Genomic DNA, 16,439 nt, shown 5'->3' with positions numbered 1-16,439 from the left:
AAAGATGCCGAATATAGCTTGAAGTAGTAAATAATCCTTCTGAAGCGATATTAGCGAATTAGTTGCTGCGTGAACAAAGAACCTTTTCTGCACCAGGATGAATGTTGCCTTTATTTTTTTCCTCACAAGTATGATTCTAGAAAACAGCTGTACTACATGTTGACAAATGACAAAGCGGCAGACTTGCTAAAACACTTTTTGGTCAAGGCCAAGAGGGGAAAAAAAAAAAAATTGGGGCTGCTGGAGCGGCCAGCGAGCTGGACTCCCAGGGAAGCTGGCTTCCCTCACCTCTTTTTTTTCCAGTCTTTAGGGAGCAGGGGCCTCACCGACCCACCCTCCCCTTTCCCCGGCTCTGGTTACAGCCTGTCGAGTTGAACAAACTTGCTGCAGGCGGATTGGCGATCGGGAGCTCTCGGGCTGGGGCGTCGTATTTATTAATTTATATTCCGCGGCGCCCCGCGCGCGGGCCGCTCTTTTGTACCCGGCCGCCGCCGCCCGGGCTCCGGGGCCTCAGCGAGGAGCGCGGCCCCCTCGTCCTCCCGACCCCCAAGGCCGGCACGTGCTGCTCCCGCCCGCCCGCCCGGCCCGCCCGGCCCGCCAAGGGGGCGGAGGCCCGGCTTTTCTCCTACCCTCTCTGGGCCAGAAGGAGGGGGAGCGGCGGCGGCAGCAGCAGCAGCAGCCGGAGGAGGCGACTACTGACCGGCCGAGGGAGCGCGGCGGAGCGGGGTTACGGCGTCCGGCAACGCTCGGCGGCCGCCGGGGAGGCGGGAGCGGCGCAGCCGGCCGGGATGTTCCCTGGCACTTCCTGACTGGCTGGCCGCGCGCACACGGCCAGACTCGCACGCCCTCGGCCCCCGTGGCTCGCTCGCTCGCTGGCTCGCGCGGGCCCGCTCTGCGTCGGCCGCGCAGCGGGGGAGGTGCGCTAGGGGGGACGCGGCCCGGCATGAGCTGATTGCGGGTGGATACGCCGCGGACGGGCTCCTAGAAGCCGTGAGGAGCCGCTTTTCTCCGAGTCGCCGCCCTGCCCTTGGATTTGAGATCATGTATGTACGCGTCGCGGTCCTGCCATTGTCTCTACCCCAGCGCGTGCCGTGCGCCCCTGGGCGAGGGGCTCGTGCCCACCCCCGCCGCGCGCTGCCCCCCGCACTTCCTGTTGGGATGAAAGGGAGCCTCGCGCCGACCACGCGCCTTTTCTCCCCCTCGCCCCCGTCTCTGCCGTGTAGGTCCATTCACATCGTGGCGCTGGGGAACGAGGGGGACGCGTTTCACCAGGACAATCGGCCGTCGGGGCTCATCCGCACTTACCTGGGGAGAAGCCCGCTGGTCTCAGGGGACGAAAGCAGCTTGTTGCTGAACGCGACCAGTACGGTCGCGCGTCCCGTGTTCACCGAGTATCAGGCCAGCGCGTTTGGGAACGTCAAGCTAGTGGTCCACGACTGTCCCGTCTGGGTAAGGGCCCGCAGCTGCTCTGTGCAGAGGCTGATGGAGCTTTCCTTTTCTTTCTTTCTCTCTTTTTTTTTTTCTCCTCCCCCTTTTTCCCCTTTCATGAATGTGGACGTCTGGGTCACCTGGGGAGAGTTTTTAAAACATTTTGGGGAAAATCTTTGGTCCTTCGTTTCATTGGGCAGGGTCCAGCCTAGGCAGAGAACACTCTTAGAAGGGAAAAAGCCCCAGTGGGAATGTGAAGCACTTAACGCGTACACTTCACGACTCTGGGTTGTCCCTTGGTAGACAGATGACTGAATGTCCCAACCCCAAGGGACGAGGTCACTAAGTTTCACCAGCAGACAGCAATGTTTTTTCATGCCTACCCTGTGGGTGATATAAAATATTAGTGTTCTAAAAATAAAGATCTCTGAAAGCTCAACACAGCAAAAATACATTTCACTGGGGCGGCTCAGAAATAGGACCCCTGGAAAGGGGGCGGGAAAGACAGGGACTGAGAATTAATTTTAAACGATTCTTTTATAGCACTATCCACCTTTGAAAAAATTTAATTAGTGTTTTTAATTTTAATAATGCAGATATTCTTGATATATTTAGCCATTTCTTTTTAGTGACCTGTAAATCAGAAATATTGCTAATACTGTTTTGGGACTTGAAAAAGCTTTAAAATTTGCTATAATTAAAAGAAATCGTAATGAAGTTGATAAATGCTAGTCTGAGTGATAAAAGAAGAAATCTACTCTCTGACATGTATAAATGTTTTCAGTACACAATAGCATCATGTTTTGAATGTTTTCATGTAATCTTACTCGAAAGTTTCTGATTCTTTACTAGTATAAAACTTATGTTGCAGCTAAGTATTATATTTTATAACAGAAGAAAGTTTAATGTCTAAAAAAATACAGATATCATTATGTGAGATTTACATTTAAACTGCACTTTAAGAAAACCGAATTAGGGACTATAGGGAACTAATACACCTTTCCAAAGAAATGTATAGCATGTACGTAAAAACATTTCTTATGCAAATTTCCATATTACTGAAAGAAAAGATCACTTGCCCAAATAAATTTTCAGCTAAAGTAAATTTAATAGGCTAAAATAAATGAAAAATGGGCTTTTTCAATAACAGGGATGCTATTAAATTCCTAATTATGACAGTGATGATGCTGATCATGGAAGCATTGGTAGAGAACTTACTGGCTGGAGTCCATGCAAGCAAATGAAACCCTTCTTTTACTTTGGTCATTTCATTGTGAAAAATCTTACAGTCTAAAAACTAATTGGTTCTACACTCAGTTGAACAAATGTTGAGTGAATAGAGTAAATAAATGTAAGGAAAATAAAATAAGCTGAATTAGGATGTTAGGTTAACCTTTCCTGCTTTTTCTTTGAGCAGTGAACTCTTTCCTTTTTATGTTGTTAGTTTAGCAAAAGCAAATACTTGTGATCCCATGGATTGTAGTAAATGAAATCTTCCAAATCGATTGAAATAAGCCTTCACAGTCTGGATTTTTTTGGTCTTAAGTTTATTGTTATGTTTTATTATGTTAATCACCTTTTGTTTGGTTAGACTCTGGCCTTTTTTAAGACATTGAGTTTGTAACCAGGCACAGTTTTCTGGGTTATAGTGGTCTTCAGACATAGTAGAATACATTTGTAGAGCTACTCTTTATGAGGTGCTTTTCTTCTCTTGGTGGTAAGTAAAAGCCCGTCAGAGATATGAAAGTTGATTGTATTCATCAGCTGGTATTTGCCATGTACTGAATCAGAATATGAAACATAGCAGAGCAGATAGAGCACAGGTTTTGATATCAAAAGGACCTGATTTCAGATCCTCACCTTGCGAGTTAGTGGCTGTGTTCCTGGGTAAAGTCACTCATCCTCTCCTAGCTTTATTTACTCTGTGTGTAAAATAAACATAATAATCCCTGCCTCCCAGAGCTGTGCTGAAGAATAAATGAGTTAGTATGTGTAAAGTTCTTAACATCTAGACGGGCATGTAGTAAGTAATCAATAAGCGGTAGCTACGATAATAATAAAGTGTTTATCACAACTTTAGTATATCCGTGTATTGCTTAAATGAAGCAAAAGTAAAGTTTTCCCACACATCATTCAAGATCTCCACACAAATAAAGTACATAGAGGCAGCCGTGTTAGTACTTAGTAGATGCTGTATTGCAGCCTCACAACCAAGTAGAATAAAATTGTTGTTTTGCTGTAAAAAATTAAGATTATTTTTCAACAGATGAGTTCCATTCCTCAAATGTGGCTCCAAGCCTCGTGTTGCATAACTGCCTAGAGGAAATCCTGGAACTGATTTACAAGGGGTGGGAGAATTTGATTTCCTTCATATTTCTAGAAACCAGTGGAGCATTTTCTCTTTGAGACAGTTTGAGAAGAAATGTAGCATTGTTTTCTTGGAGTTAGAGTGAGGTAGTTGTGCTTCTCTTCCCTAGTTTTCTTCTGTATATCCGCAGCCTCACTCTGGATCTTTGCCATGTATACTTGGCACTTTTTAAATAAATGTGCTTCAAATTCATTACATGTAGCTTATTGTTTAGTATGTCTCTGAAACCCACCCTTTTTTGTTATATTATTATTTCATTTCTAGATCTTTTCCTGTTTACCAAAAATATTCCATAAAAAGCAATGAGATAATCTATGCACACTTTTCTTGGGCAGGGTTTGAAGCTCTGATTTGTATTAAAAATAAAATTATTTATAGATTTATATCCTCAGTACCACAGAGTTAATGAAGCCAAAACCCATTTCCTCGTGACATTTTCCCTTAAATGTCTCCTTTTTCTTTCTACACGTCTCCAGTAACTCTGGAATTTTGAACTATTTGGAATGCAGAGAGCAGTTACTTTTGATTTGTTCTCTCAGAGTTAAATGGCTGCTTGATATTGGTCCCACTTAAGTTTAGTTTGTTCATCCCATTCATCTAACTTTGTCCTCTTTCTTTATTGTATTTATATACCCTGTTGTACGTATATACTTTGAGCTTGACTACTGTAACAGATACAGCTGGAACTGAATGGGTTTTGTGGTTTGGGATTTGGAAATTAGCATAGAGCTCTGCTGGGAAGCTTTCACATTTTCTTGATCTGTGTCCCAATTCACTTCTCCCTCCTCTTACATCCTCCACTAAGTTCAAGAATTTTGCCTTTGCTGTTTATATCCCCATAGTTTGCGTTTTTTTGTTTTTTGTTTTTTTTTGGTTTTTAAATCTTCCTCTAAAAAGGCTCTGTCCATCCCACTCTCAGTAAAGTATTCATATCTAAAAATTCTGCAATTCTTGTTACGCAGAATATACTTGTAGGAAATGGGCAGGTTGTGAGGGTGTAGGGAATTGGGAGAGGCTTTGCTGGGGCATGGCGGTGTACTGGTGAGAAGAAGCTCTCTGCAAAAGGGCATTGCTGTGACACTTCTCCAGAATTTGCTAACAGGATAAAAGCTCTGTCACAACTGATTGATTCAAACCCTGGTTTGGACTCATATTTCAAAGTGCAGACTTTCATAGCCCAACAGTTTTGGACTTGTTAGCCATATCTAGCTGTCTATTTTCTTAATCTAGCTTTATTACATCCTAGGAATACATACCAAAGGCCACATGAAAGGACAAATAATGATTAATAGTTAACCAGAATGTGAGAAGGAAGCCACTTATGCATATTTAGCAATGGTATTAAGGTACATAACGATATTTTTCTTATACCACTATTCACACAGTAACTTTGAAAAATTATTTTTAAAATATCAAGGTGCAAAGTTTTAAGGAGTAGTGTCCATAATAAATTACTTTTGGCCCTAATTCTAAATATGAATATTATTAGCTGTAGTCCAAAAGTAAACATTTCAAAATTGGAAAGGTTTATCCTGAATTTTTAATTGATATGAACAAAATACATGAATTGCACATATACTCCTTACCATGTTAACATCATCTTATAATACACACTATCTTTTTGTGGAGGCATACCCCTCCGCGCCCCTTGTTCCCCTCACATGCACACTATATATATGCAGTACTGTCCAAAGAATGGATAAAGTTGAAAAATATATATGAATTTTGAGATATGGATAAAATATATGGAACTCCACAGAATTCACAGGGTATTATCAATACAATCTAAGTGACTGAACAATCCTGCATTATCTAACTGGGTCACAGAAAATCCTCTGAAGCTTCCTTACTCACATTGATGCTCTTGCATCTCATGCATAGTGTTAATTTTTGAAACTATTAGGTGATAAAGCTATGGCATAATTTTATTTTATTTTATTGTATATGGTATTTTATTTATGTTTTACTTCATGTGCATAAATCTAGCATTCTGATTTTTTGTACTTAGTCCTAGTAGATTGTTATTTTTTTTTAAATGTCTTTATTGGAGTACAATTGCTTAACAATGGTGTGTTAGTTTCTGCTTTATAACAAAGTGAATCAGCTATACATACACATATATCCCCATATCTCCTCCCTCTTGCGTCTCCCTCCTGCCCTCCCTATCCCACCCCTCTAGGTGGTCACAAAGCACCGAGCTGATCTCCCTGTGCTATGCGGCTGCTTCCCATTAGCTATCTGTTTTACATTTGGTAGTATATATAAGTCCATGCCACTCTCTCACTTCGTCCCAGCTTACCCTTCCCCCTCCCCATGTCAAGTCTATTCTCTACATCTGTGTCTTTATTTTTGTCCTGCCCCTAAGTTCTTCTTTTTTTTTTTTAGATTCCATATATATGTGTTAGCATACAGTACTTGTTTTTCTCTTTCTGACTTACTTCACTCTGTATGACAGACTCTAGGTCCATCCACCTCATTACAGATAGCTCAATTTCGTTTCCTTTTATGGCTGAGTAATATTCCATTGTATATCTGTGCCACATCTTTATTCATTCATCTGTCCATGAACACTTAGGTTGCTTCCACGTCCTGGCTGTTGTGAATAGCTCTGCAGTGAACATTGTGATACATGACTCTTTTTGAATTATGGTTTTCTCAGTAAAAAAATGCCCAGTAGTGGGATTGCTGGTCATATGGTAGTTCTATTTTTAGTTTTTTAAGGAACCTTCATACTGTTTTCCATAGTGGCTGTATCAATTTACATTTCCACCAACAGTGCAAGAGGGTTCCCTTTTCTCCACACCCTCTCCAGCATTTACTGTTTGTAGAGTTTTTGACGATGGCCATTCTGACTGGTGCGAGGTGATACCTCATTGTATTTTTGATTTGCATTTCTCTAATGATTAGTGATGTTGAGCATTCTTTCATGTGTTTGTTGGCAATCTGTATATCTTCTTTGGAGAAATGTCTATTTAGGTCTTCTACCCATTTTTGGATTGGGTTGTTTGTTTTTTTGATATTGAGCTGCATGAGCTGCTTTTAAATTTTGGAGAATTTTTTATCCTTTGTTAGTTGCTTCATTTGCAAATATTTTCTCCCATTCAGAGGGTTGTCTTTTCATCTTGTTTATGTTTTTCTTTACTGTGCAAAAGCTTTGAAGTTTCATTAGGTCCCGTTTGTTTATTTTTATTTTTATTTCCATTTCTCTAGGAGGTGGGTCAAAAAGGATCTGGTTGTGATTTATGTCATAGAGTGTTCTGCCTGTGTTTTCCTCTAAGAGTTTTATAGTGTGTGACCTTACATTTAGGTCTTTAATCCATTTTAAGTTTATTTTTGTGTATGATGTTAGGGAGTGCTCTAATTTCATTCTTTTACACGTAGCTGTCCAGTTTTCCCAGCACCACTTATTGAAGAGGCTGTCTTTTCTCCATTGTATATTCTTGCCTCCTTTATCAAAGATAAGGTGACCATATGTGCGTGGGTTTATCTCTGGGCTTTCTATCCTGTTCCATTGATCTATATTTCTGTTTTTATGCCAGTACCACACTGTCTTGATTACTGTAGCTTTGTAGCATAGTCTGAAGCCCGGGAGCCTGATTCCTCCAGCTCCAGTTTTCCTTCTCAAGATTGCTTTGGCTATTTGGGGTCTTTTGTGTTTCCATACAATTGTGTAATTTTTTGTTCTAGTTCTGTGAAAAATGCCTTTGGTAGTTTGATAGGGATTGCATTGAATCTGTAGATTGCTTTGGGTAGTATAGTCATTTTCACACTGTTGATTCTTCCAATCCAAGAACATGGTATATCTCGATCTGTTTGTATCATCTTTAATTTCTTTCATCAGTGTCTTTTAATTTTCTGCATATAGGTCTTTTGTCTCCTTCGGTAGGTTTATTCCTAGGTATTTTATTCTTTTTGTTGCAGTGGTAAATGGGAGTGTTTCCTTAATTTCTCTTTCAGATTTTTCATCCTTAGTGTATAGGAATGCAAGAGAATTCTGTGCATTAGTTTTGTGTCCTGCTACTTTACAAAATTCATTGATTAGCTCTAATAGTTTTCTGGTAGCGTCTTTGGAATTCTTTACATGTAGTATCATGTCATCTGCAGACAGTGACAGCTTTCCTTCTTCTTTTCCAATATGGATTCCTTTTATTTCTTTTCTTCTCTGATTGCTGTGGCTAAAACTTCCAAAACTGTGTTGAATAATAGTGGTGAGAGTGGACAACCTTGTCTTGTTCCTGATCTTAGAGGAAATGGTTTCAGTTTTCACCTCTGAGAACAATGTTGGCTGTGGATTTGTCACATATGGCCTGTATTATGTTGAGGAAAGTTCCCTCTATGCCTACTTTCTGGAGGGTTTTTATCATAAATGGGTGTTGAATTTTGTTGAAAGCTTTTTCTGCATCTATTGAGATGATCGTATGGTTTTTATCCTTTAATTTGTTAATATGGTTTATCACATTGATTGATTTGCATATATTGAATAATCCTTGCATTCTTGGGATAAGAACCCCACTTGATCATGGTGTATGATTGTTTTAATGTGCTGTTTGATTCTGTTTGCTAGTATTTTTGCACGTATGTTTATCAGTGATATTGGCCTGTAGTTTTCTTTTTTTGTGACATCTTTGTCTGGTTTTGGTATCAGGGTGATGGTGGCCTCATAGAATGAGTTTGGGAGTGTTCCTCCCTCTGCTATATTTTGGAAGAGTTTGAGAAGGATAGGTGTTAGCTCTTCTCTAAATGTTTGATAGAATTTGCCTGTGAAGCCATCTGGTCCTAGGCTTTTGTTTGTTGGAAGATTTTTAATCACAGTCTCAATTTCAGTGCTTGTGATTGGCCTGTTTATATTTTCTATTTCTTCTTGGTTCAGTCTTGGAAGGTTGTGCTTTTCTAAGGATTTGTCCATTTCTTTTTTTTTTTTTTTTCAATATGTGGGCCTCTCACTGTTGTGGCCTCTCCCGTTGCGGAGCATAGGCTCCGGACATGCAGGCTCAGTGGCCATGGCTCATGGGCCCAGCCACTCCGCGGCATGTGGGATCCTCCCAGTCCCCTGCATCGGCAGGCGGACTCTCAACCACTGCGCCACCAGGGAAGCCCCTGTCCGTTTCTTCCAGGGTGTCCATTTTATTGGCATATAGCTGCTTGTAGTAATCTTTCATGATCCTTTGTTTTTCTGCAGTGTCAGTTGTTACTTTTTCATTTCTAATTGTATTGATTTGAGTCTTCTCCCATTTTTTCTTGATGAGTCTGGCTAATGTTTTGTGGCATAATTTTAAAACAAAGTGTTCATTTTTAAGTACAGGTGTTTAAAGAGGTTGCTTATTCCATCAGAGTCTCAGGAATTCTCTAGATTCTATTTTATCACTACATAGTTGTCCAGGCTAAATGAATAAATTAAAAAATTTAAAGACTTGATAGACTTCAAACGTTTTAAATTTTACGTAGTTACTTTTTTAAAAATAAATTTTAAAAATGAATTCCAAAAATTAAAATATAGTAAAAAAGTTAATCTAATATGTTACAGTTTATTTCATGATGGATTTGAAGATAAGCAGACTAAAGATTGCTCTTTACATTTTGGTTTAGGACATTTTTGACAGTGATTGGTACACCTCTCGAAATCTAATTGGAGGTGCTGACATCATTGTGATCAAATACAACGTAAATGACAAGTTTTCATTTCACGAAGTGAAGGATAATTATATTCCAGTGATAAAAAGAGCATTAAATTCAGTTCCAGTAATCATTGCTGCTGTTGGTACAAGACAAAATGGTAAGTATTTAATTTTTCTTTTATATGAGAGTGCAGGTACCATATTAATTTTGAATAGCATTAAGCTTATTAATGATTAGTACAGTTTTTTTTTTTTGAAAGCAAAATGACTGGGTTTAAATGCCATCTGTTATCTCTTCATCATTGGATATGATAATGGGACATCAAAGGAAAGTATCACAAACTACTGCTGTGATTCTGATGGGTACAAGTTTGTCTTTTAAACTGCTGTTCTATAGAAGTGAAGGAAGTCAGTAATTGTGTTCTTTTTGATATAGGAGAGGTATTAGGCTGACCCTGAGCCCTGGAAAACTCTTTTTGACAATCTAAGGGACTATTCAGTTGGGAAGGACAGATTGTTCCCATAAGAATGTGGGATTGGGAGCAGCGCTTTTAGGTAGGTAGCAATGAGTGAGCTGAATACACTGGCAACACCACCTAAGAGAGAGGATTGTTGACTCCGTAGCTGATGGGTTAATTTGGTTCAGTCAATTTCAGTAGTTGCTTCTGTGCATACTGTTGGCAGATATCTCAGGGTCAACTCAGAATCCACTTTGAATTGGTGGTATTTTATAGTTCTTAGTGGTTATTTCCTCAGTAAATGTGTCTTAAAATTTCATTTTTACTCATTTTTTCATTTTTATTGAAGTATAGCAAAATAAAGGACATTAGACTTCACTAATTTTAGAGCACAGTTTAATGCATTTTTGCACATATATACAGCTATGCAACCATGACATATCTCAAGATCTAGAACATTTGCCTCACTCCAGAAGCTTCTCATGCCTCTTCCCAGTTGATAACACCCCTCCGCAGAGATAATTGCTATTCTGACTTCATAGATTAGATTCTGACAACATAGATTAGTTTTATCTATTCTTGACCTTCATACAGATGGAATTATATAGTATGTAGTGTCTTGTGTTGGCCTAATTTCAGTTAGCGTGATACTTTTGAGATTCATCCATGCTGAACTTATCTGTAATACATTCTTTTTATTGCTGTGTATTATTCCATTGTATGAATACACCATGATTTCTTTCTTTCTTTCTTTCCTTTTATTTATTTATTTATTTTTATTTTTGGCTGCTTTGGGTCTTTGTTGCTGTGCGTGGGCTTTCTCTAGTTGTGGAGAGTGGGGGCCGCTCTTCATTGCGGTGTGTGGGCTTCTCATTACGGTGGCTTCTCTTGTTGTGGAGCACAGGCTCTAGGTGCATGGGCTTCAGTAGTTGTGACATGAGGGCTTCAGTAGTTTGTGGCTCGTGAGCTCTAGAGCACAGGCTCAGTAGTTGTGGTGCATGGGCTTAGTTGCTCCATGGCATGTGGGATCTTCCCGGACCAGGGCTCGAACCCGTGTCCCCTGCATTGGCAGGCAGATTCTTAATCACTGTGCCACCAGGGAGTCCCCCATGATTTATTTCTGTATTCTCCTTTTAGTGATGCTTAGGTAGTTTCCTAGGAGTAGGATTGTTGGGTCATGTGGTAGGTATGTGTCTAGTATTAGTAGATATGAATAAAGCAGGCCTGACCCTTCTTTGACCGTATGTCCCCTCTACTTCCCTAACTTTCTTTTTATTGCTGGTCATGATTCTTGAACAAGTCATCCACACTTCCTGAGTGCACTTCCTGACTTCCCATTCATTCTTCAGTCCACTACAGTCTGACTTTGACTTTCACAATTACACTGGGTTGGTTTTCACTCAGGGCTGCCAGTTATATGCCTATTGCCAAATTTAATTTACATTTTAATAACAATCCTCTCTTTGAAATTATTCAAATACACCTCTCCCTCCACTTAATAAAGCTACTCTTTCTTTCCTGTTTGTTCTAATTCTCTTTCTTCTTTCCTGGCACCCTCATCCTCCCTTACACACATATACCAAATCAATACATCCAATAGTGGTTGCCCAGGGTCCCATCCTTCAGCTTCACCTCTTGCTATTTACTGTGACCGTGGACCTGCTAATCTGTTGCCCTAGCTTCCCCTGTATAGACACTGGTGATTACCCAGACTGTTTTTCTGGCTCCAGTCTCTCTCCTGACCCATGTCTCCACAGACATCTTCCTCTTTCTGCTGAGTTCCCTGTCTTGGTGAATGATGCCAAACCTATCCATTCACCCAAACAAGAATCATCCAACCCAACTTCCGTTCCTGTTCCCCATATCCAGTTGACTAAGATGCTCTTTTGATTTTATATTTTAAATTAACCTCAAATTCATTGCTTTCTTGGACCCAAACCAAGAATCATACCCCTAGACATATAAACAGTAATATGTATAAAATAGATAACTAATAAGAGCGTGCTGTATAAAAAATAAATAAAATTCAAAAATTCAAAAAAAAATTCATTGCTTTCTCATCATCTTCCCTGGATTTCAGTGCCTAGTCATTTAATTATCTCTCATAATGACCTTCATTTTGGTCTAAAGAGGCAGTTCCAGATTTGCAGGATCTGAAACTTACACAATTTTAGAGGTCCTTTGTAAGAAAAAAAACTACAAAATTACAGATACATATATGTATACAAATGAATATTTATTTAGAATGTGAAAAGAAAGCACAAGAAATTACAACTCCAAAAAAGCTGTCAAATACCACAGACATTAAAAAAAGTTTCTATTGTTTAAAAACCTGGGCCTCCCTGGTGGCACAGTGGTTAAGCATCCACCTGCCAATGCAGGGGACACGGATTTGAGCCCTGGTCTGGGAAGATCCCACATACCATGGAGCAACTAAGCCCGTGGGCCACAACTACTGAGCCTGCGCTCTAGAGCCCGTGAGCCACAGCTACTGAGGCCACAAACCACAACTACTGAAGCCTGCGCACCTAGAGCCCGTGCTCTGCAACAAGAGAAGCCACGGCAATGAGAAGCCTGTGCACCGCAATGAAGAGTAGCCCCCGCTTGCCACAACTAGAGAAAGCCCACACGCAGCAACTAAGACCCAATGCAGCCAAAAATAAATAAATAAATAAAATAATTAAAAGAACAAAAAAAGCCTGACACTTCTTTAACTTTTCTTATGTTTTTTGTGCTCACAGTCTTTGCAGTTCTTCACATGATAACCACTTTTTGAGATTTTCTATAGGGAGAAGAGAAAGATAGTTTTTCTTCCAGCGTATTTCTTCACTCTCCACATCTTTGTGATGCTGGGCACTTCGGTTTTTGTTTTGTTTGTTTTTCAGCTCTGCCTCTTTGTGTCGTGACGCCAAATTAGTCTGCACAGTGGGTGGAAGAAGCATTCCTGAAGGCCATTCATGTACCAAGACAGCTCGCAAACACTTACAAGGAAGTGACTACAAACCACAAATAATATCTCGCTAAACCTAAATTTAAATTCCCCTTAGCAGGATCCTAAAAATGTCCGTGGCTACTCCAGAGCTGCCTGATGCAAGGTGAAGTGAGCTGGACTGGAGAGAGACTTATGTCTTAACCAGACATAGTCAGAATATCTTATTTTGCAGATTTTACAAAAGCATACGTCATGTGAAAGAATCTAATGCCTAGGTTTCTCCCAAGGCTTGGAAACAGCCCACAAGGAAGGGCCTTGAAACTTAGGCTTCCTGGTAAATCAGCCTCTGGCCTCCTTTTCCTGCTTGGCTTCTTTCTGAAATGAATCCTCTCAGAATAATCATTCTAGAATATGTCAGATCATGGTACTCAATTCTTTAAAATCTTGAGAAACTTTCTTCTTTTTTTTTTCTAACTTTTATTTGCAAAATTTCAAATCTAAGAAACTTGATAAGAATAGGACAGTGAACTCCAGAAATTACAAATACAAACACACACACACACACACACACTTTGTTTTGTTTGAACCATTTAAGAGTAAATTGTAAACATTATGGGATTTCTTCAATCCTGATTAATTAAGCATGTCTCATCTAAGAACAGAGCCATTTTCCTATTAACCGTAATGCAATCATCACTCAAGAAATATACTATTACCTGTTATACTATTATTTAAAATATAACCCATATTCACATTTTTCCACGTATTCCAAAGCTGGTTTTATTGTTTTGTGTTCTTTTAATCCAGGATGAAATTAAGAACTATGTATTGCATTTAGTTGTCAAGTCTCCCTGGTCTCTTTTAATTCAGAACAGTTCCCAATCACCCAGCCTTTTTTTTGGGGGGTGGGGTATCTTTCATGACATTTTTAAAGAATCCAAGCCCATTATTTTGCATGATTCCTTCAGTTGTGATAACTGTGGTTACAAAATAGTGATTTCTTATCATTCCTTCTACACTTATTAGTTGGCATTCTTCTGTAAATAGGGCTTTCCCTTTTCTCTGCTCCCACATCTTTCTTTGAGTCACTATGATTCATGGTTTTTGTTTTTTTTTTTTTTTATGGTACGTGGGCCTCGCACTGTTGTGGCCTCTCCCATTGCGGAGCACAGGCTCCGGACGTGCAGGCTCAGCGGCCATGGCTCACGGGCCCAGCCGCTCCGCGGCATGTGGGATCTTCCCGGACCGGGGCACAAACCCGTGTCCCCTGCATCAGCAGGCGTACTCTCAACCACTGCACCACCAGGGAAGCCCCCATGGGTTTGTTTTTTAAATTCAGCATTTTATAATCTATTCTTCTCATTATTCTTTCTGATACTCCAGTTACCCCAAATTTGCCTAGAGGGAGCCTCTTCATGCTCTCTCCAATTAATTTGAGTCCTTCCTTGCTTTCTGGCACAGATGTTCCAGGCTCATCTTAGGCTTGGGCTGCTCTAGGACCCATGGGCCTCTCTACTTCTGCTGGGGTCCTCCAGCTAACCTCCCCTCATTTGCCCTTGGTCTCCTCCTCGACCCCCTTCGTGAGGCAATGAGCACTTACATGTTGCTGCAGTGCATGAGGTCCCACCTGTCCTCCAAGCCCCAGCATCCCTCTTTGGTCGTCCTGTGCGTACTGCCTGCAGCCCCTCAGGTGTTCCTAGTTTCTGGGCTGATGAGAGTCTCTCCTAATGTTTGAATGTTGCTGCATGTGCACACCTCCCTTCCTCCTCTCTCTTTCTCCCTCCCCCATCCCTTGCTTCTTTCCCTCCTTTCTCCTTCCCACCTCTTCCCCCTCCCCCTCATTATTTCATGATTTCTGTGATTTGGCAGGGAGAGGAGATTGCAGTGTGGGCTTAGCTTGCTCTCTTGAAAGTGGAAGTGATGTCTTCCCTTTTTTTCTCACCTTCAGGCCTCAGCATGTGTTATACTGTGTCATGATCTGAGTGGACTGGCCCTCTGCACAACCCCTGTCATATCTGCATAGCGAATTCATCCTTACCCTTTAAATCGTTGCCTCTTCTGTGAAGCCTTTCACAATCCCCCAGGCAGAGTTAATTTCTTCTCCTCTGTTCCTATGGTGATTTTGTACACCTTTATTTTAGTTTTTTTTTTTTTTTTTTTGGCTGCGTTGGGTCTTCCTTGCTTCACATGGGCTCTAGCTGTGGCGAGCGGGGGCTACTCTTCGTTGTGGTGCTCGGACTTTGCATTCGGTGCCTTCTCTTCTTGCGGAGCTCAGGCTCTAGGTGCGTGGGCTTCAGTAGTGGTGGCACGTGGGCTCAGTAGTTGCGGCTCGTGGGCTCTAGAGGGCAGGCTCAGTAGTTGTGGCGCACGGGCTTAGTTGCTCCGCGGCTTGTAGGATCTTCCCGGACCAGGGCTCGACCCCATGTCCCCTGCATTGGCAGGCGGATTCTTAACCACTGCACCACCAAGCAAGCCCCAGTACTTATAATTATCTGCAGTCGTATCTGTCTTGGCTCAGTTGACCATGAGTTTCATTTATCTGTGTATCTTTATATCCCTGCTATTTGAGGTGTGGTAGGTGCTCAGTTTGTTCAGTGAGTGAATGAATGGCTTTATGAATCATATACAGAAGTGAAAAGATCATTTTCACTAACAGGATGAAATTAATTGACCTTGTAAGATGTGATTACAAAGCTAAATCTGTCTCTTCAACTCAAGGACACGTATTGCTCCTCCCTCCTCCAATCCCTTGCAGTCTGTGGAACTGTGCTAGGTGTTCTGGTAACTCCTCTCTCCAGCTCCTTTAAGAACAACTTCAGCAAACACAATCAGTCTCATCTCTTTCCTTGTTATACATGTTTTGACAAGCTTGACTGTGTGTGTGTCTTCATAATACTTGGCTCTGAATAAATTTTTGGCTTTTACTAAATACTGAATCTATCTTTAGAGTAGAAATTTTTCTCCAGACTTGACAAAGGTGTATTCATAGCCTTAAGTTCCTGAAAGCGGGCATCCTATCTTTTCTTTTTGGAGCTCTGACAGTGCCTAGTACATTGCAAGGCTGGAATTCCTCAAAGGATTTCTAAGAATCTCAAGCACTGGCAAGATTGTAAGAATCACCCTATAAGTTCTCAAGTCCATTGCTTTGAAAGAGATGCCATTCATTTTAATTCCAGAGTTACATTGTGTTTGCTTTTAAAAATAATAGACGTTTTGTGATAACACCTTGAAAGATAATATATAAGAAAAAAAAATAAAAGACTACAGTGTTAACTAGAAGAATAACACTGATTCTGAAGTTCCAGGACTCTGAGGTAGGCTCATAGGAGCGAGTCCTGAAGAAGGCACCACAATTTAAGATTATATTGGGTCTTCTCATTGTTCCTGATGAAATGCTAAATGTAGGTTTATTTAATCCATAATGTTTTATTGATTCTCCTACCTAATATGTAATGACTAGGCATTTTTCCTTTTGGGTGCAAGTGAACAACAAAAAAAAATGTCTTCTGTGACATAGAGGAGACATAATGATTGGATATAAGGAGGCACTTTCTAGGTTGGTAAGATGCTTGTGGCTACACACAATGGAAAACCCCACTCAGCTGGATTAAACCTGACACTAGCGAGATTTTCCCTGA

General features: G+C 40.8%; 2 protein-coding genes across 2 annotated transcripts in view; one reads left to right on the top strand and one right to left on the bottom strand.

The window, feature by feature from the left end:
- SPATA9 (spermatogenesis associated 9) overlaps positions 1-976 on the bottom strand; it is a 75,016-nt gene extending 74,040 nt beyond the window's left edge. Inside the window, 1 exon segment of the mRNA XM_027100585.1 lies at positions 630-976. Coding sequence (XP_026956386.1) covers positions 630-945 — 316 coding nt within the window. The 5' untranslated portion in view covers positions 946-976.
- Positions 778-16,439, top strand: part of RHOBTB3 (Rho related BTB domain containing 3) — a 55,995-nt gene continuing 40,333 nt past the window's right edge. The window contains exons 1-3 of the mRNA XM_027100582.1: positions 778-1,043; positions 1,224-1,449; positions 9,383-9,569. Coding sequence (XP_026956383.1) covers positions 1,042-1,043; positions 1,224-1,449; positions 9,383-9,569 — 415 coding nt within the window. The 5' untranslated portion in view covers positions 778-1,041. The remainder of the gene's footprint in view (positions 1,044-1,223; positions 1,450-9,382; positions 9,570-16,439) is intronic.

Source organism: Aethalodelphis obliquidens, unplaced genomic scaffold, assembly GCF_003676395.1.
Source record: "Aethalodelphis obliquidens isolate GAN/ISIS:26980383/991018 unplaced genomic scaffold, ASM367639v1 scaffold4, whole genome shotgun sequence".
Lineage (NCBI taxonomy): Eukaryota > Metazoa > Chordata > Mammalia > Artiodactyla > Delphinidae > Aethalodelphis > Aethalodelphis obliquidens.
This window is presented reverse-complemented; position numbering and strand designations above follow the sequence as displayed.